The sequence below is a fragment of the Triplophysa rosa genome, linkage group LG3 (genome assembly GCF_024868665.1).
Source record: "Triplophysa rosa linkage group LG3, Trosa_1v2, whole genome shotgun sequence".
Taxonomy (NCBI): Eukaryota; Metazoa; Chordata; class Actinopteri; order Cypriniformes; family Nemacheilidae; genus Triplophysa; species Triplophysa rosa.
In genome coordinates this window covers 3183527-3201573 of record NC_079892.1, presented here as the reverse complement: position 1 = coordinate 3201573, position 18047 = coordinate 3183527, and the positions used below count along the sequence as shown (strand labels likewise).

At 39.9% G+C, this 18047-nt stretch overlaps 3 protein-coding genes across 3 annotated transcripts; 2 read left to right on the top strand and 1 right to left on the bottom strand.

Moving 5' to 3' along the window:
- The first annotated feature begins 221 nt into the window (after positions 1-221).
- snx1a (sorting nexin 1a) lies at positions 222-8873 on the top strand. The gene is made up of 15 exons (XM_057329179.1): positions 222-453; positions 1715-2396; positions 2778-2917; positions 3012-3078; positions 3803-3846; positions 3933-4074; positions 4160-4238; positions 4390-4465; positions 5943-6056; positions 6149-6242; positions 6361-6566; positions 6683-6826; positions 6902-6982; positions 7382-7453; positions 7530-8873. Exons 1-15 carry the CDS (start codon positions 346-348, stop codon positions 7578-7580), a joined length of 2100 nt encoding a protein of 699 aa, XP_057185162.1. The 5' UTR covers positions 222-345; the 3' UTR covers positions 7581-8873.
- Positions 8874-10411: 1538 nt separating this feature from the next.
- On the top strand, positions 10412-15683 carry snx22 (sorting nexin 22). The gene is made up of 6 exons (XM_057330164.1): positions 10412-10745; positions 14382-14570; positions 14816-14910; positions 15005-15043; positions 15178-15245; positions 15335-15683. The coding sequence occupies exons 1-6, from the start codon at positions 10656-10658 to the stop codon at positions 15556-15558; spliced, it is 705 nt and encodes a 234-aa protein (XP_057186147.1). The 5' UTR covers positions 10412-10655; the 3' UTR covers positions 15559-15683.
- Positions 15684-15952: 269 nt separating this feature from the next.
- On the bottom strand, positions 15953-17770 carry ppib (peptidylprolyl isomerase B (cyclophilin B)). The gene is made up of 5 exons (XM_057330165.1): positions 17570-17770; positions 16990-17103; positions 16813-16906; positions 16463-16647; positions 15953-16345 (listed from the first exon to the last, which is right to left on the bottom strand). Exons 1-5 carry the CDS (start codon positions 17702-17704, stop codon positions 16223-16225), a joined length of 651 nt encoding a protein of 216 aa, XP_057186148.1. The 5' UTR covers positions 17705-17770; the 3' UTR covers positions 15953-16222.
- Between the last annotated feature and the right edge of the window lie 277 nt (positions 17771-18047).

Genomic DNA, 18047 nt, shown 5'->3' with positions numbered 1-18047 from the left:
CACTAGCGACTCACACGGAGTCATGTGCCTTTATGGGTGGAGTTATCTCACGTGCGTATTTTATTACACACATAATACATGAAAACTAAAAGTAAAAAACATGTTTCCACTCTTATTTATCGTACAAAAAAAAACATTTTACGCTCATAGGTGTGTTACATTGTATTCGAGCGCTTCCGGTTAGCGATTGTCACGTCGTATCAGAGTTTAATCCGACCGTCGGCCAGCAGGCGTCGCTATTGCCCCCTCTCTCTCTCCGTTGCGCAACAATGTCGCTCTCTCATCGTATCTCTCCCGCACTCCCAGCCCGTAATAAAGTTTGTCCGTGTGTGTGTGGAGCTGAAGATGGCGGCCAGCTCGGAGCGTAGTCCTCCGCCCTTCCCGGACTCAGAGGAGCCCGAGCTGCTGGAGGACAGCGACAGCGACGACGGCGCGGGCGTGTTCACGGGCACGGTGAGTGACGCGTTTAAATGCGTTTATAACATCATGTAAGTAAGTTAGCCCGCACCATAAACACAGAACAGGGAAGACGTAAAAACACGTATCTGATACTGTAACCCCCGACGCTTCTTCATCCTTCACATCTGATGGTTGAAGAAGACGTATGTGCGATTGAGTTTGCTTATCGAGTGATTTAAAATCGTCATGTGTGAGCATGAGTTTTGGTTACGTTTGAGTAGACGTGAGGTAGGCCTGCGTGTGTTCAGAGACAAACTGAAGTTGGACTCGTGTAGTTTCAGAATATAGGCTATCTCAAGGAATGTGACCCAGTTTTTTGAATGAGAGAAACCCTTAGAGGGGTTGTATGTGTCGTGATGAAGGACGTCAAAGAACATTGATATAAAGTACAGATGAGTGACAAACAACAAGCGTCTGTATTCTGCATGCTTTGGTAACCCAGAAAGAAATCCAAACCACAGTTTGAGGATTAGGAGGGAACATCTTGTCTAAAATAAATAGGCAGGTGTCCAGCTGTCAATATTTACTCAAGTGTAATAATTTCAGGGTTGGAGATCAAAGTTCTGGTGTGTGCGTATGACCTGGTCATGTGAGTCTCATATGTGCATCAAGATCCTACTGGATTCCACTTTTTGGGAAGAATTTGCTGAGTGGGAACGTTTTTAAAAGTGGTGTTTTTGGATTTACTGTAGATGGTGTAGCAGTTAGAGATCTAAACTGGGACCTGGAGTTGATCCGTGATTTGTCTCTTGACCTTGAGCAACACACCGTACCACAGGTTAATCCATAGGGATTGTACGTGTACTGTAATTCACTTTAGATAAATGTGTCTATTTACTTTATACATGAATCTTAGAAAGAAACGTCAGAGTTATGTTCGACTGGACGAAAAGGGGAGATCTGTTTTGCTCAAAGAAAATGAACCGTTAAGATTGTTGTAACATTGTATTTTTGATGCAGAAGTGCATTTCCCCTGTTATACAGTAATGAGAAATTTTTATAAACAAATTTTTCATAAAATTGGTCATGTTTACGTTATAAAATGCTATCATATTAAATAAATGGTATCGTTTTTTATTACAGTGATGAGAACATGTAAATTTTTTTATCCAGAATATAATTTCTTATTTTATGGGTTTTTTTTATTTAATTTGGGTAATATTAACCTGCACGTTCATGATGGGTTTGTAACTTGCTCATTTTTTGTGATAGTACTTGTATTTTTCTAATAACTGTATAATGCTTTTGCTTCCAGTCTATATCCGAAATGGATTCTCCATCGCCTGTTGACACATCCAGAACTCCTAAAGACATCTTCAACGAGCCACCAGAAGACATCTTCAGCGATCCACTGAGCGACACTAATTCCGAACCCCAGAAGAGCGTAGACACCAAGATATCGTCTCCTGTTAGCGATGAAGATATCGACCTCTTCAGTGACCCGCTGGATGATGAAACCAAAATCATCAGTCCGACCGAGTCCAAAAATCCAGTTCCGGATCTCTTGAACGAGTCTCTGAGCAACAGTGAACCGCCAAAGTCTGATGTCATCGTAGAACCGAGTGACATCAGCAAACCTGGCCACAAAAACGACGTTGGAGATCGTCGGAAGGATATTTTCGAAGACCTCCCGATAGACGGAAACAAAGGCGTATCCATTAAGAAAGCAGCAAGCTCGGAGCTGTTCGAGGATGACGATGAGGATGACGAAGATTTGTTTAAAGAACCGTTCAAGGCCGTATCGAAGAAGCCCAGTGGGCCACCTGTTGATGTTTTTACCGAGGTGAAATCAGAAGGGAAGGGTAAGGCGCAGGGTAAAAACGCCTCCACTGATCTGTTCGCGGAGGAAGCCGTAACAGCCCCAGGTGCCAAATCTTCAGCGGGCGCCGGCTCCAAAACCAATGGGGTTCATTCTGAAGAGCAGGATCTCTTCACGGGTACGTCTTAAAGATTTATTTCGACTCATTCAAACATTCAATTCGTCGTTCTAAATCAACCTTGTGTTTAGGCATCACATGCTTTGCAAAGCGCATTTTTGAACATGCCTTAAACCCCCGGTGTCTTTTGCTTTCGCGCACAACAGAAAGATTTTATTGCCGTTGACCCTTTTACTGGCATTCATCACTTTCCTGAGTGATAGATCGTGAATTTGCCTTCTCAGCATTGACACAGGACGAGGAAAAGGAATTCCTCCGTGACCTTTGCCCCTGAGCCGACTGTATACTGCTGATGGAACATGTTCTGCACGCTGTGTGCGAGTCGCGCGTGAATGTGTTTAAAACAGAATTAAAGGTGTAATAAACACTCTGTCCATACAGAAGCCACAGTGGAGTTGTCTCTGGACAGTCCTCGTAACGACCGCAAGATGAAAGACGTCGTAAAACCGCCGGTCTCGACTCCTGCCGCCCCGGGGATGAGCGCCTCTGGTTCCAAAGCAGCGTCTAAAACTCTGGAGGAGGTCAATATTCTTACTCTGCTTTGAGAACCTCCAAATCCAACAGTGTTTCTCCCTCTGATCATCTCTGTTTTTCTGTTTCCTTTGTCTCTAAAAGTTGGAGGAAGAGGAGAGCGAGGACAAGTTTGATCTGAACATCTCCATCACGAATCCAGAGAAAGTCGGTAAGAGCTTCCTGTGCTCTCGACATCTGATTCCTGAAATAGTATTGCCTTCTGCTGTGTTTTTTTAAAGCTGGTCTTGTGAATCATAGCATCTTGACCCCAATAGTGAGCTGAGTTTGCAGAAAGTGGTGATTATGTCATGAGGTGAAATGTTCTAATTAAGGAACTGATACGGTCGCTTGGAGTGTTGCCATGTAATCTCAGCTTCCTCTTTTTGCTCTGTCCAAGCTATTTCCATTTCCTGTTCTCCTTTTTAAAGGTGTGGTTTTACTGTAGTGTCTAATATCTGCAATGCAATTATTCATGTTAGATAAGACGCGACAACTGTAGCTGTACTTGTACCTAGTTTTACTTTTTGTTTACTATTTTAAATGACACAATTTGATATCATATTGACAGTTTTTTTTTTTTTACGAGAAGGGCTGTCATCATTTATTCGTCCTAATGTTGTTTAAAACCTATTTGACTCTTCTGTGGAATACAAAAGAAGATATTTCCAGAAATGTCTATGTTGTTTGGTCACCAACGTTCTTCAAAATATCTTGTTCTGCAAAAAAAAGAAAAGAAAGTATGACAGAAATCGAATCCTTAAATACGAGCCCTTAAAAGTGTGCATTGGTTTCTGAACAGAACCGTTTTAGGGGTCTACTCGAGTCGAAGCCGCAATATGTGTCTTTTCTCATATGACGGTTTATATTTGATCAAATATTTTTGCGTCTCACAGGTGATGGTATGAACGCATATATGGCCTACAAAGTTTCAACACAGGTGATTATCACAGACTCTTGATTCGTGTGCTGCATTTTTAACTGAAGCTGGCCGCGCAATATGACAACGTTCCGGTTCTTTCCCAGACGACGTTACCCATGTTCCGCCGCAAGACGTTTACAGTACGCAGACGCTTCAGTGATTTTCTAGGATTGTACGAGAAGCTCTCGGAGAAACACTCGCAGAACGGATACATTATACCTCCGCCGCCAGAGAAGAGCATTCTGGGTAGGATTCCTTAAAAATGAATCATTGCATCAGACCTGGTTGCTATGAAGTGTCTGGTTATGAATATTTTGTGTGGTCGGGGCAGGTATGACTAAAGTGAAAGTGGGGAAGGAGGATCCGTCTTCAGCTGAATTTGTGGAGCGGAGGAGAGCAGCTCTCGAGAGGTTTGTCACGCAAGCATTTGTCTAACCAGTGGCGAGCGTCTATTAAACACAAATCTGATCTGAGGAAAAGATCATTTACTTACAAACCGTAGACGTCAATGAAAGGTCTTCATAACCATAACTACAGTCATGTGTCTGTGTGTGTGTTCAGGTATCTTCAGAGGGTTGTGAATCATCCGTCTCTGCTGCAGGATCCTGATGTGAGAGAGTTTTTAGAAAAGGAGGAGGTGAGACGTCTGAGATTCACTCTTTTTCTTTGTCTTTCCTCACCCTTTTACTAGAGAATGCTTGCAAACAAACAGTTCTCGGCACCATTGACTACCATAGTAGGAAAAAATACAATGTTAGTCGAAAGTGGCCCAGAACTGTTTGCAGTCCTACATTTTTCAGAATATCTTTAGATTCGTAACAACTTGAGGGTGAGTAAACGAAGACAGAATTAACATTTTTGGGTGAACTGTTCCTTTTAAGTCCCTGTGAAATGAAAAATGACATTTCCTATTTTTTTCATAAAATATTGCAACGTATATCGTAAATAGCTTACCAATGTGGGTCATTCTCTTTTTAAAATTCATGTGCCCTCATATCTTCGGTTGAAATCTGAAAATGCACTACTGCCCTCTAGTGACTATCCATCTCAAATGATGTATGTTTGACGGCTTGGGCGGAGCATCTGTTAACTCCTCCCCTTCAACTGTCAGTCTGCTCCCAGTTCCATTTCAAAACGCAACAAATGCCACTATTTCTTCTCATTCCTTTTATAAAATGAGTTGTTCCAAGTACCACCTAATGACCGCCATAGATAAACACTTAAATTAATAGTAGAGCTGTGAATCTTTATCTCTACACCTCGTCCTCCAATTCTAACGTATTATTAATCATACAAACACTTTTTTTATTTACCAGCTGTTTTCAAACTAAAGAACATGTTTTTTTCCACGTTTTTCAAGTTAGTCGGCAATAATAGTGGACACAAAACCCTTTTCTGTAGTGCACTGTAAACAGGGCTCTTTAAATAAGTTTTATGGGGCATTTATTAACTTTGTGGGGACTTGCAGAAAGACTACAAACTTATATTAAAGACAAACAATGTGGAAAGAATATTCAACACCGAAGATAAATAAATAAACAGTACGTATGCTTAAACAACTCACAAGCGTCTGTCTGCTCCCGCTCTGTGTTTGAGTTACATCCACCAATGATAAATGAACAATAATTCATAACTATTTTAAAATTGCACATAGGCTGAGATGTATTCCGTATTTATCAATCATGTTTTAGACATTTGAAATTGTATTTAAAACACGAAATGTAAATTAATATTGGATTAATATATATAATTTTCTGTCTGGTCACTTACCACTGGGGTCTCTTCAAGTACCACTAGTGGTACGCATACCCCAGTTTGAGAACCACTGATCTAGAATAAAGAAGTGACATTAGAAACATCTGGTCTCTCTCTCACTTCTTTCTTTCTTTCATTCTTTCTCTCTCTCTCTCCTCTCTCTCTGTTTTTTCTCCCTTTGTTCTCTCTATGTCTTACATACTACATAAACATTTCTGTAGCGATAAAATGTTTTTTTGTGGTTGGTTGTTTATAACTCTCTTTGTGTGTGTGTGTGTGTGTGTGTGTGTGTGTGTGTGTGTGTGTGTGTGTGTGTGTGTGTGTGTGTGTGTGTGTGTGTGTGTGTGTGTGTGTGTTAGTTACCTCGTGCGGTAGGCACACAGGCCTTGAGTGGAGCCGGCTTCCTCAAAATGATCAACAAAGCCACAGACGCTGTTAGTAAGATGACCATCAAGATGGACGAACAGGACGTGGTGAGTCCTACACACATACAGTATGAACTTAATCTACACAACACCAGCCATTCGGAACCCAGCGGTTATATCGATGTGTGTGTTTGTGGTAGTGGTTTGATGAGAAGATCCAGGATGTAGAAAATGAAGAACAGCAGTTGCGGAAGCTTCACCTGATGGTGGAATCACTCGTCAGTCACAGGAAAGGTAAGAAGCGGCCATGACGTTTGCCGTTAAGTCATTTTTTTCTTGCACACTAGTAAAGTCATTTGTGGCAACAGTGTTTTGTAGCTCTTTTACCTGATGTGTGTTTGTGTATATTTAGAGTTGTCGGGGAACACGGCCGTGTTTGCGAAGAGCGTGGCGATGTTGGGCAGTTCAGAGGATAACACGGCTCTGTCCCGAGCTCTCTCTCAGCTGGCGGAGGTTGAAGATCGGATCGAGCAGCTCCATCAGGACCAGGCGTCCAATGACTTCTTCACCTTCTCGGAGCTGATGGCCGATTATATCCGACTTCTGGGAGCTGTCAGGGTACAAACACACACATACTTTGTGCTTTTCCGAAAGTCTAGGTAACAGGGTTGACATTGAGAGCAAATGTAAAGATGCAGTGATGATCAAATGAAAGTGTTTTGTTTGTGTGTCAGGGGTGTTTCGATCAGAGGATGAAATCGTGGCAGCGCTGGCAGGACGGACTGAACATGCTGCAGAAGAAGAGAGAGGTGGAGGCCAAATTATTGTGGGCCAACAAACCCGACAAACTCCAGCAGGCCAAGGATGAGATCACAGAGGTGACCTATGATGTCTTTAAGACTACGTCATCATCTTTAAGCTTCTGTCTGTAACTTTGTGTTTCTGTCCCGCAGTGGGAGTCAAAGGTGACGCAGTACGAGAGAGACTTCGAGAAAATTTCAGCCACCGTTCAGAAGGAAGTCATACGTTTTGATGTGAGTCATTGAGCGTTTCTTTACGGAATAATTGATCTTTTTAGTCATTTTTCATCTTTATAATGACCAGGAAGAAGTTTTAGAAGTTTAGTTTTTTTGTTTGGGCAGATCGGGCTCAAATGATTTATGTAGCGTTTGAACAAAAACAAAATGTCATAAACCTCAAACTACAATATTATGTGATGTTTTTGCTTTATTTGGAACGTGAAATTACACTGACTATTATTTTATTCGAATTTTTTAAGTTATTTTTACAAGAATTAATTTAGACACTTTCTAAACAAATGGATCATATTTTATCCTTTGCAAAATAACTGTCAGACGTAAAGGTGAGATTTGGAATTAGATGCAAAAGGTTGGAGGTCTCATTTTCCTTTTTCCATGTTTTTTTGCGGACAGAAAGAGAAATCTCGGGATTTTAAGAGACAAATCATCAAGTATATGGAGTCTTTGCTGCTCTCACAACAACAGGTACATCAAACATTTCATCCTTATGATTTATGTTGTAAAACTTCACTCCTAATTCAGATTTCTCTGTTTGTTCAAGATGATCAAATATTGGGAGGCGTTTCTGCCCGAAGCAAAAGCAATCGCGTGAAGCTTTTTCACACAAACACACACAGATGACTGAGGCCTTTTCTATATTCTTTACCTTTAAACAAAAACAAAGGATAAAACGCACCGCAAAAGGGAAATGATTGTCCTGCCACTGTTTACTTGATGTAATTCTCACCTTTATTTTCTTATGATGATTCTTTCTTTGGTGCGTTTGGGGGTTTGTGTTCATCATCTGTATGCAACAATTTCTTTTTCACGTTGTCATTATCTCAGTCACCACAGGGTGAACAGGGTGCACTTTGAAATCATACTCATCTGCAGTAATGTCACTGCTTTACACTAGAGGGCGCTCTGCTCTCATTCATACACGTGCACTGAAACATTTTCCCATCTGTTTTGACACACGTTTAGATTAAGGAGGAATTTCAGAGACAAATGTTGCCCCGTCTGGATTTACACCATCCAAATTTGTCATAGCACGTGACCAAAAAAATACATTATTATGAAGATTAAAGTTAAAGATGTTATAACGTCTCTATCCAGCAATGTAATCTGGCCAGTGGAAAGAATAATACATAAACATATATCAGCACTATGTATGTTACTCGGTAATATATTTTTCTTTTGCCGGCTACATTTTTTGCAGGACCTTTTTAATATTCTGGAGCGAAAGATGGTTGTGTCATAAATAATGTGTGATAAATGTTTATTCTATGGTTCATTTAATGCACTTCAAAAGAATTTAAAAACCTCATTCCTACAGCAAAGTTTTATATCAAAGCCTCAGCGTACCGGACGTTCAGAGCACTTCAGTCTTAAACTTAGCTTTAAGATCTGTTGTCTGAAATTATGCTTCTCGTTCATTTCATTAGCTTTTTCCCTCTTTAAAGCATTTTGTTTTCTATTATTTGTTTATGCCAACACATTTATTATTGATTTGTGTAAAAACACGTTTGTGTTATTCGCTCGACTCTGGCATGTTACGATTAATAAACCTTTGCTTTTGCTACTAATAATGATAAAACCATTTTCTACATTGCGCTTTGTTTTTTTTACACATTTTGCTGCTGTAAAGACATTACAGAGTTTTTTTTAGGTTCTTTTTAGTGTTTATAAAGACGTGATTGTTAGTTCAGATCATAAATGATATTTTGGGCCCTGCTGACACATCAATCAGACGTTAACCGGTTGGACTCCTGAGGGTTTTTTTTTTGCCAGGGTTCACCTTTAGGTGCCATAATAGTCAAAAGTTTCTTTACTAGAAAGGCATGTATTTTTCCACTGTGGATGCTTCCTTTAAAGAAAACAATAAATATTAAAATACAAATGTAAAGCTATGGTTTTGTTGTCATTTGCCGGAAGGTTGACAGAAAAAATATAATGTTTCTAAATCAAATGTAAATGTACTGTGTTATTAATCTGGTAAATCATTGATACATTTTTTTTATTATGTGTGGTTGCATGAAACACTTTATATAATGTCAGTTTCTGAAAGTAACAAAGGACTTAAACGTGCATGCAAAATGAAGGAAGTGAGTCTTAAAACGCTTCTGCCTTTCAGTATTTGTTCTGTTCAACGCATCAGCTCTCATGTAATCTTTCACCAAACACTTTTCAAATATAAAATCATTAAACATGTTAACTCATTGAGGAGTGTACAGTATGCATAAGCGAGGGAGAGAGAGGCCCCAGATAACTTCTAATGATTTGTCTTTATTATATATTAAGTTGAAGATGTTGTGCAATGATTAATCATTTGGACTAGTATCCTCCCTGGGCACAAAACTCATTTTAAAACTGGATAAGAGTTGAAAAGTGATTATTTCAAAAAGGGGAGAGAATGTACTTTATGATTTTTTATGAAAATTAATTATAATGGTTTCCATGCAAGTAAACCAAACGAGCTGAGTGATCTTACAAATAAAAGGAGAAATCTGAAGTGTAGTGAGAATGTGGAACAGACTTGAACATCAGGAATGTGTCAAATCTTCAGACTGGAGTGTGTTTAGTCAGCAATGCATGAATGGTCATGTGTCGCAGGAAATCATGTGATTCCCATTTATTCTCCATTCAGACAGAAGGAATGAGCACATTTCGGTATACGATGTCCACTGCTGAATCAGGCTGTTTCCAAATATGACCTTGCAATATAAATGATTTTTGAAGCAATTGTTTGTTTAAGAATGATTGAAAAGATACAAAATTCAACCCTATACATTCATGCATTTTGGCAGATGCTTTTAAATACTTTTTTTAGTATATACGCTTTTATATACGAATATAATGCATTGTTACACAAAACAAATATTGGTTATAAAGAACAACACTTTTTTTAACTACACCGATAATATTTTGGAAATAGAAATGCTATATTTTGTGGATATGTGGCACAGTACGGTAATCTTTCAAATGAAAATGTTTTTTAATGCCTCAGGTAACAGCCACATGCACGTGTTGTAAATTGATGCACAAATAAATGTGCAGTGTACAGGAATGTGCTTTTAAAGAATTACCCCTTATTTCTAAGAAGAGTGTGTGTGTTTACAAATGAAAATTGATCATATGACAAACACCAGATCTGAGCTAAAGGACACTGAGCTCTCTATATTTAGCCATTTATTGCAAATTTCGAAATTCATCATCCACATTTCATTACATTTTAAGTGAGACTGACAATGTTTTGCAATTCAGTTCCTTAACTTAAATTTAGTCTTCAAGTTTTCCAATATAGTCTGCAGAATCCTGCTGATCTCTTAACCTGTGATGTCATATCAGCCAAACGTGATTTTTGGTAAAATGAGGGTTACTGTCTGAACAAGGAACCATTACAGAACCACAGGAAAACAAACAAAAGCCTTTTCCCTCTTAGTCTTAACCATTGACTTTTAAACTGTTTGTGTGAAAGTGTAGTAGGCCTCTTGGGTCAATGAGTGGTTTTCAATAACATTGATTGAGGGTACGCGGCTCCCCCAGCAGTAATCGCAGTGGTGCGTGTGTTTGGGGGAGGAGCTCCAGATCCACGGGGATCGGTCCACGGACACAAACAAACACACAGCAGTGTTTGCAGTGAGCGTGGGTCGTGGGTCTTGACTTCAGTCTGTGATCTGTGTGCAAGATGTTGGACCATCAGTACATGTCTCCAGTCATCGAGATCTTTATTCCGGCTCTCATGAGGGAGATGGACGAGACGGGCAAGTTGCGCAAAGTAAGTTTCTTTGACAGTCACCGACACGTGCACTAAATGATTTATATACGTGACAATTTTGACATTGTGCACGAGAATTAATCTGGGCGGAATACCATGTAAATTACTGTAATCTGTGTATTAATGTTCTTGTTCTTTATCGTTTCCTTTTGCTTATCTATCTATCTATCTATCTATCTATCTATCTATCTATCTATCTATCTATCTATCTATCTATCTATCTATCTATCTATCTGTCTGTCTGTCTGTCTGTCTGTCTGTCTGTCTGTCTGTCTGTCTGTCTGTCTGTCTGTCTGTCTGTCTGTCTGTCTGTCTGTCTGTCTGTCTGTCTGTCTGTCTGTCTGTCTGTCTGTCTGTCTGTCTGTCTGTCTGTCTGTCTGTCTGTCTGTCTATATAATTGTATATCCCTATTCGGTTTGTTTTAAAACTTTTCTGTAAATGCACTCTCAGACATAAAATTATTTAATTATATGTTGACAATTGTGTCTAAATATTTTACCATGTTCTGCTGTCTTGCACACATGCAAAGCTAGTCATGTTTTGTATTTGATTACAACAATGTTTAGTTTCTCCATCGCTTTCCTGTGTTTCTTTTTAATCTCATCAGAACGAGACGCGTGCATGCGTGCGCATGCGCTGTTTGTACAACGCCACGCGCCGTTAACGTCGCGTTCTTAAAACGTGTGTAAAGGTTTATTTAACGATTTAGGAACGTTAAAAACATGTTTTGGGAAGACATGTGTTGCTCTTTGTGCGTTTTGAACACAATAAGGTGTCAAAAGGTGTCGTAAAATTGGAATCCCCGCGATATTTGACTCGCTGCTTCTGATTGGTTCATACACCGTTTTAATAAAGCAACCCATCCGCTTCAAATCAGCTGTCAGAACAATCGCTGCAAACTCTTAAGAAGAAAATAAGTTTTAATCTTCTATAGTATATTGAATATTTGTATTACATAAACAGGGGGCATTTGTCACACTCTATGGGGTAAGTTGTCACAACACCCCTTATTATTCTAATTTAAAAGATAACAGTGTTTGAAACCAACATACACACATTTGTTTTTGGACTTGACTCCAACGTTTTTGACTCCAACCTTATCATTACTGAGGCCCTTGACAACAGTGACAACTTCTAGTCTCCAAAATCCTCAAAACCGATAAACCACGAATATGACAGGACATGTTTGGTGTGTTTGCCTTAAGCTATCAGACACAGTTTGTGGGAATCATCCAGTGTTTTCATGGAATTGTAATAGTGTTGGCAATAAACACGTCGTTTTACGGCATATGTTCACAATCCTGATCGGGTCTTTTGTCCCAAGACTCTTTTTAGATAGTAGAACCAGTGTGTGGTGTGGAATCTGAGCCAGTTCTGTAGGACAGTCCAGCTGCGGGCAGAACCACCCCAGCCAAGAGGAACGAAGAGTCACTGTGTTTGTCAAAAACACAGACCGAGACCACAGCGATGTGAGGTGTCCTTTAGTTAAAACGCGCTTATTTATTAGATCAAAGTTCAAAATGTTTGTAGATGTTTAGTTTAAAGTTTTAGATTTAAAGTGACGTGTGTGTGTGCCTGTGTGTGACGCTAAAAGTGGAATCACTGCTGAATCACACGCAACATGCTGATGTCAGTCAAAGCTTTAAGCCCATAACCACACACCTGTCACACACACATTCTATTTAAACAAGTAGGTCATAACGGTTGCTATATGTATGATATTGTTTGTGCTTCCTTGAGGTTCTAGAATTCTCAGTCAGTTATTTAAAACCCAGAGAATTCTAGAACACAAGACGAATCGAAGTTCAGAGGTCAGAGATGGAGAGCTGAATGGAAGGATTTGTGTTCATCATAGTGAAAATATCCAGCAACAATGAAAGCTCTATAAGAAAGAGAGACTTGAGTTTAAATTCCCAAAAAACACTGGACACGATCCGGCCCTGCTGACCGCTGTCCAAAACAGTCGTGTCCTCGGCATGCTTCACCAGGAGCTCGCCCAGGAATGTTCTCCACCCACAAACTCACTTTCCCCTCACAAAGACTTGCCAAAACTCTTTAACCACATCCTGGAATTTCTCAGGTAATTGTGTAGAATCAAATTGAATTGATTTAGAATGATCAATTTTAAGATGCATTATTTAGTTCGATAATTCCAAGTTACTTTTTGTTTCATTTATATTTATGCATTTGGCAGACGCTCACTTCTAAAACAACTTACAAAGCATTCAAGGCATACATTTGATTTGATTTCCTCGGAATCAAACCCACAATCTTCTGCCGCACTACAGCAACTGTTTTTCCACCTATAAATATTTTAACCATGAAGGTTGTTGTCTTTAAGGTTTAGTTTTGATAGTTGCGCTACCGGAACGGTTTGTTCACCTAAACTGAACCGTACACGTTATCGTTGTTATGTCTTAGTTTTGCAGAGTCAGTTCATACCACTGTGAAGAGATCTTTGAACACAGACTTGTTAAAACACGCTTGAGAGAAAATCACTTTTATTTCCCTCTTGCTCTCTCTGATCAAGCAAGAAAACTGTGTGAGGTATTCAGAAGCGAAAGATTGAGCTCACAGTGGGAAATGTTTGGTGGAACTGAATGTTCTCCGTTCTTTTGTTATGGGTGGAAAACGGGAAGCTGTGAATTCTCACATCAGTTTGACCCAAACACCCCCCCACATCAAGGTAGTGTTCAGAATGTTATACTAATGCACTCTTTACTGTAAATACAATCAAAACAGTATGCAACAAAAAACATTTTAGACAGCAGCTTGCTACATTGTTGTCACGTGACCTCATTCTCTGCATGTTTAACTCAAAAACGAATATCTTCTCTAAAATAAACTTGGTTACTTTGCAGTTTGTATCCAGTTTTATTTAAAACCATACAAACTTATGGCAGTCCAAAAAAATAACAAGCCATGAAATGGGTTTGAAATGTTGGACACGGTGTTCTCTAGTGCGCTTTGGTAACATACGACAGATTTTGTCAAACGTGTGTGAAGTATTCTATACACACTTAACGTGCACACTGTGCAGCACACACCAGAAACCTCAAAAAGCAACTTGAATTGTGAGCTCTTTTACAGTGATGGAGGGTTTATATGTTACCTTGACATATCTTTGTGCTGGGGACAATAGAAACCTGTGAGTTTTGTTAACGGCCCTGTGTGTTACTCAAAGCAGCAGGGTGTGATCTTACCTGAATTACTGCCACTCCTGTTTCCTGTGTACTTATAATTCCTCTGTAAACTCAGAGAGCTTGTGTAAATACACAAGGCAAAATTATACATAGTTATTACAGTAACATATTCATTTAATATCGTCATTTAAGCTATTAAATAAACCCACGTGACCCCTCTTTTGATTGCTGAATGATTGATGATGGGAAAATGTGAATTTGATTGCTTACGAATGATTTTTTTGTAAATGTTGTGACTACATTAGACCACTAGAGGGCGCATCGAGTTTACAGTAGAGACGTCCGCTGGCGCCCCCTGCTGGCCATTAATAGTCACCGCAGACGCACTGTGGCATCACATGACGTTTCATTATGCTCATGGCATAGAGATGGTTTAGTTATATTTGAGTAAATCTATTTGACTGTTTTATTACATGTATTATGATATGTTTAGCTCTTCAGGTTGGAGGTTCTTTTCAATGGAAGGAAACACTTTGTTTTACGACGATACAGCGAGTTTCAGACGCTTCACAGGAAGCTGAAAAAGATTTTGCGAGCTCCTGATTTTCCAAGTAAGAGAAACCAGCACCTGAGAACCAAACCTCTGGAGCAAAGACAACAGGAATTAGAGGACTACATCCAGGTAAGCGCTGTTTGTATATGCTCCGCCCACATCTACTAAATTCCCGCCCCTTTTCAGTGCATAGTGTATAAAACGTTTATTCTTTTTTGCAACTAGAAACATTTAAAATCGAACCAAACTACATTCAGTAGATTTATATTGATTCAATAGGTTTATATCTGTTCTCTAGAAAAACAACATTACAAAAATATACAAAATCTGTTTTTGTCATGCTTTGAGGTTTCTCCGTTGGTTGTGAATTGCAGGTGATACTGTATCAGAACGAAATTGTTCCTCAAGAGCTCTTGGACTTCCTGCAAGTCAAACATTTCCATGCGGCCAGCAAGAACTGCAGCTCAGAGTTTGTCTTTTAAGCTTTCCTGGAGTTTGTTGTGTATAAATGTGCAGGTCTATTATGAGTAATACACGTATTAATGTCCTAATTTTCATTTCAGCGAGAATCAGTCAGATGACTCTCTAGAACAAGATTACAGGTATGACCTACAAATCACACCTGAGAAATAAGCTGCTTATTTAACATTTGTTGAAATTCAGTCTGCTATTAGATATCATTTGGAACGCTCAACTGATTCAGGAAAGCAATTGTGAACTTGATATCTTCCTATAGGTTTCAGTTATTTAATCAACGGGTAGTTGGGTTCTCGGCCGACCCTTACCAGCTTGAATCCAGCTCAGGTAATTCTAAAATATTTTCTCATTACACAGATGTCTTCTTAAGTTCATGGCAATATGAAACTTTGACTTTCTATGCTAACCTATTCCAGATCTTCCTGATATTGTAGTGGCAGGTGTCATGGAGGGGTTTTACCCCAGAGACGTCAAAGTGAGTTTCAAAAAGAATTGCAGTAAACCCAGTATTCCTGCTCGTGTCACCTGTGCACCGGAGCTGCCTGTGCATCCCAGAATTCCCACCATTACCATCAGCAGAATCAACAGTAGCTCGCTGCCCGAGTCACAGAGAATATCAGCTCAAACAGCTCCGTGTTAACAAGTCAGGTTTATATCCGAGTGGAATTGAAACCTTCAGCTTTTAGAATGTTACATTTGATGTTTATTGTTTTCTTGGAAAATCTTTACAAAACTGTAAAAAAAAAAACGTGCCGAAATGATTCACCTCAAGTACTTCAACATTTTACATTGCATAGATTAAGCACATCCATCACATACTTAGTATTTGTAAGTATAGTATTTGTAAATGATACGTCATGGTAATGTTTTCTGTACCGAATGAATGTCGATCCTAAAAAAAAAGGACATGAGGTTTTTTATTGCTGTATTGAATCGTGTATATTTACATGGAAATGAGAATTACAGCATTTCTATTAAACGAAGACTACAACATTTTGATGGTCTCTGTAAAGTACATAAACGACACAAAACTATTTTTAAGAAAACCTGGATCCTTTATTAAACACTTGTTCACAAAAGCAGGTTGAAGTGGGTCAGAAATTTGACCGTGTGGAATGCCTGTATGGACTGGACCCAGGGTGAGCCGCTCTGCGGACCAGGACTGGTGTGTGATTGTCCCACGAAGGGGCGGAGCTTCACTGAGCTCACACATACACACATTAACTCCACTAGCACACTAGTGGCCCAAAATGAATTCAAATCCCCTTATACCCCCAAAGTCCTGTTGTGCCCCCAAACATAATTTACTCTTTAGCTACTGCGAAAGGCTTTTCCACGTCGATCTTGCCGCAGTCGTGGATGGTGACGTCTTTGAGAGGTTTATCTCGTCCGTCTGTCTTGTTGGCCTCAATCTTTTTGACTACATCCTGTAAGACAGCAAGGAAATGCCACAAGATTTAAACTTTAGATCCTACGAGATCTTGAACTAATACTCCTCAGGCTTAGTAAGGAAAAACAGATAATATCCGAGTAAAGTGGCTCACCATGCCCTCCAGGATTTTGCCAAAGACGACATGTTTGCCGTCCAACCATGGTGTCTGGACAGTGGTGATGAAGAATTGGGAGCCGTTAGTGTCTTTACCAGCATTGGCCATGCTGAGCCAGCCTGGACCGTAATGCTTCAGCTTGAAGTTCTCATCGGGGAAACGGTCACCGTAGATGCTCTTGCCTAAATGAAGACATGCCAGTTTTGTCATTGGGTTAAAAATGTAATAGCATCTGTCATATGGATCTTTAACGGAGTCATAGGAACAAGAGATTAATCTCTAAATTACTGTTATTATGTCAAAAGCAATTTGTGATATTAATATATCGGTGTATTAATATGCGGTACCTCCGGTTCCATCTCCTCTGGTGAAATCTCCTCCCTGGATCATGAAGTCTTTGATCACTCTGTGGAACTTGCTGCCTTTATAACCGAATCCTTTCTAAAATAATCAGAGTTGCATTGGTTTAATCCACTGATAGAATTTTGTTAGAAAGCATAAATGCTTTACACCAGTGAACTCACCTCTCCCGTGGCCAGCTGGACGAAGTTTTCCGTTGTTTTGGGAACAGACTTTCCAAAGAGTCCGATAACAATACGCCCCGCATCCTCATCTCCGATCCGCATGTCAAAGTAAACCTGAGAAAACAGACCATCCGCACGTGACCCCAAAACATCGGAACCAGAACACGAGTGCTGCGTAATGGCGCACGAACCAGCTCACAATGACGCCCTTTAAATCCACTGAAATCATTCAAAACCCAAATATACCGAAATCTGACACAATTACAAAATAGAGTAAATAAATGGATTAATTTATTTAATAAATTATGTATTAATGTTGGAAAGCCCGTTTATTGTTCCCGTTTTTCCCCTGCACATTATCAATGGGTGCATGCTAAAATAAATACAACTGCACACAGTTTATTTGTGAGCAATAACAAAAAGTCTTCAGGAAATACAAAATTGATGGATCTAGGTGTGAAAGCAATTTTCGGTTCGGCTTTGAATGCGCATTAGCCTACAACACTTTAACGTTACAAGGGCCAGATGCAACAATGTTGCGGTAAGCACAGCAATGCGCAGCCGTGCGGCGTCTCTGTACCTTTGCCGTGACTTTCGGGCCCTTTTTCTTTTCATCCGCCTCCGATCCGCTCGGAAAGAGCAGAAAAATCACCGAGCCAACGATTAATGTGACTGCCACCAAAAACTTCATCCTTCTCTCGCAGATCCGCACCATGAAAAACCCGAGGAAAAAAACTGAATGTGTGGCACTGACTGAGTATTCTGGGGCATCCGGGGAGGAGATTTGAGCTGCGCCTAGACTTCAGATCAGAGCCCCAGAACTGATCCAGGAGCAGCTCACGCATTTAATGTCTGTAGTGAGAGGGATATAAACTGGTCTGTGAACAGCGGCTGGAAACTCGTTCTGTCTTTGTGACGCGTCGGGAGCCATTAGACGCTGATTGGATACATTTGTTGTCTGTCGTGAATGGAACAGCCAATCAGAATTTGAAACGCGTAAAGAATGAACTGAGCCACAGCGGCTCCTAGAGAAGCATCAGCGTCAAAGGGACAGTAGG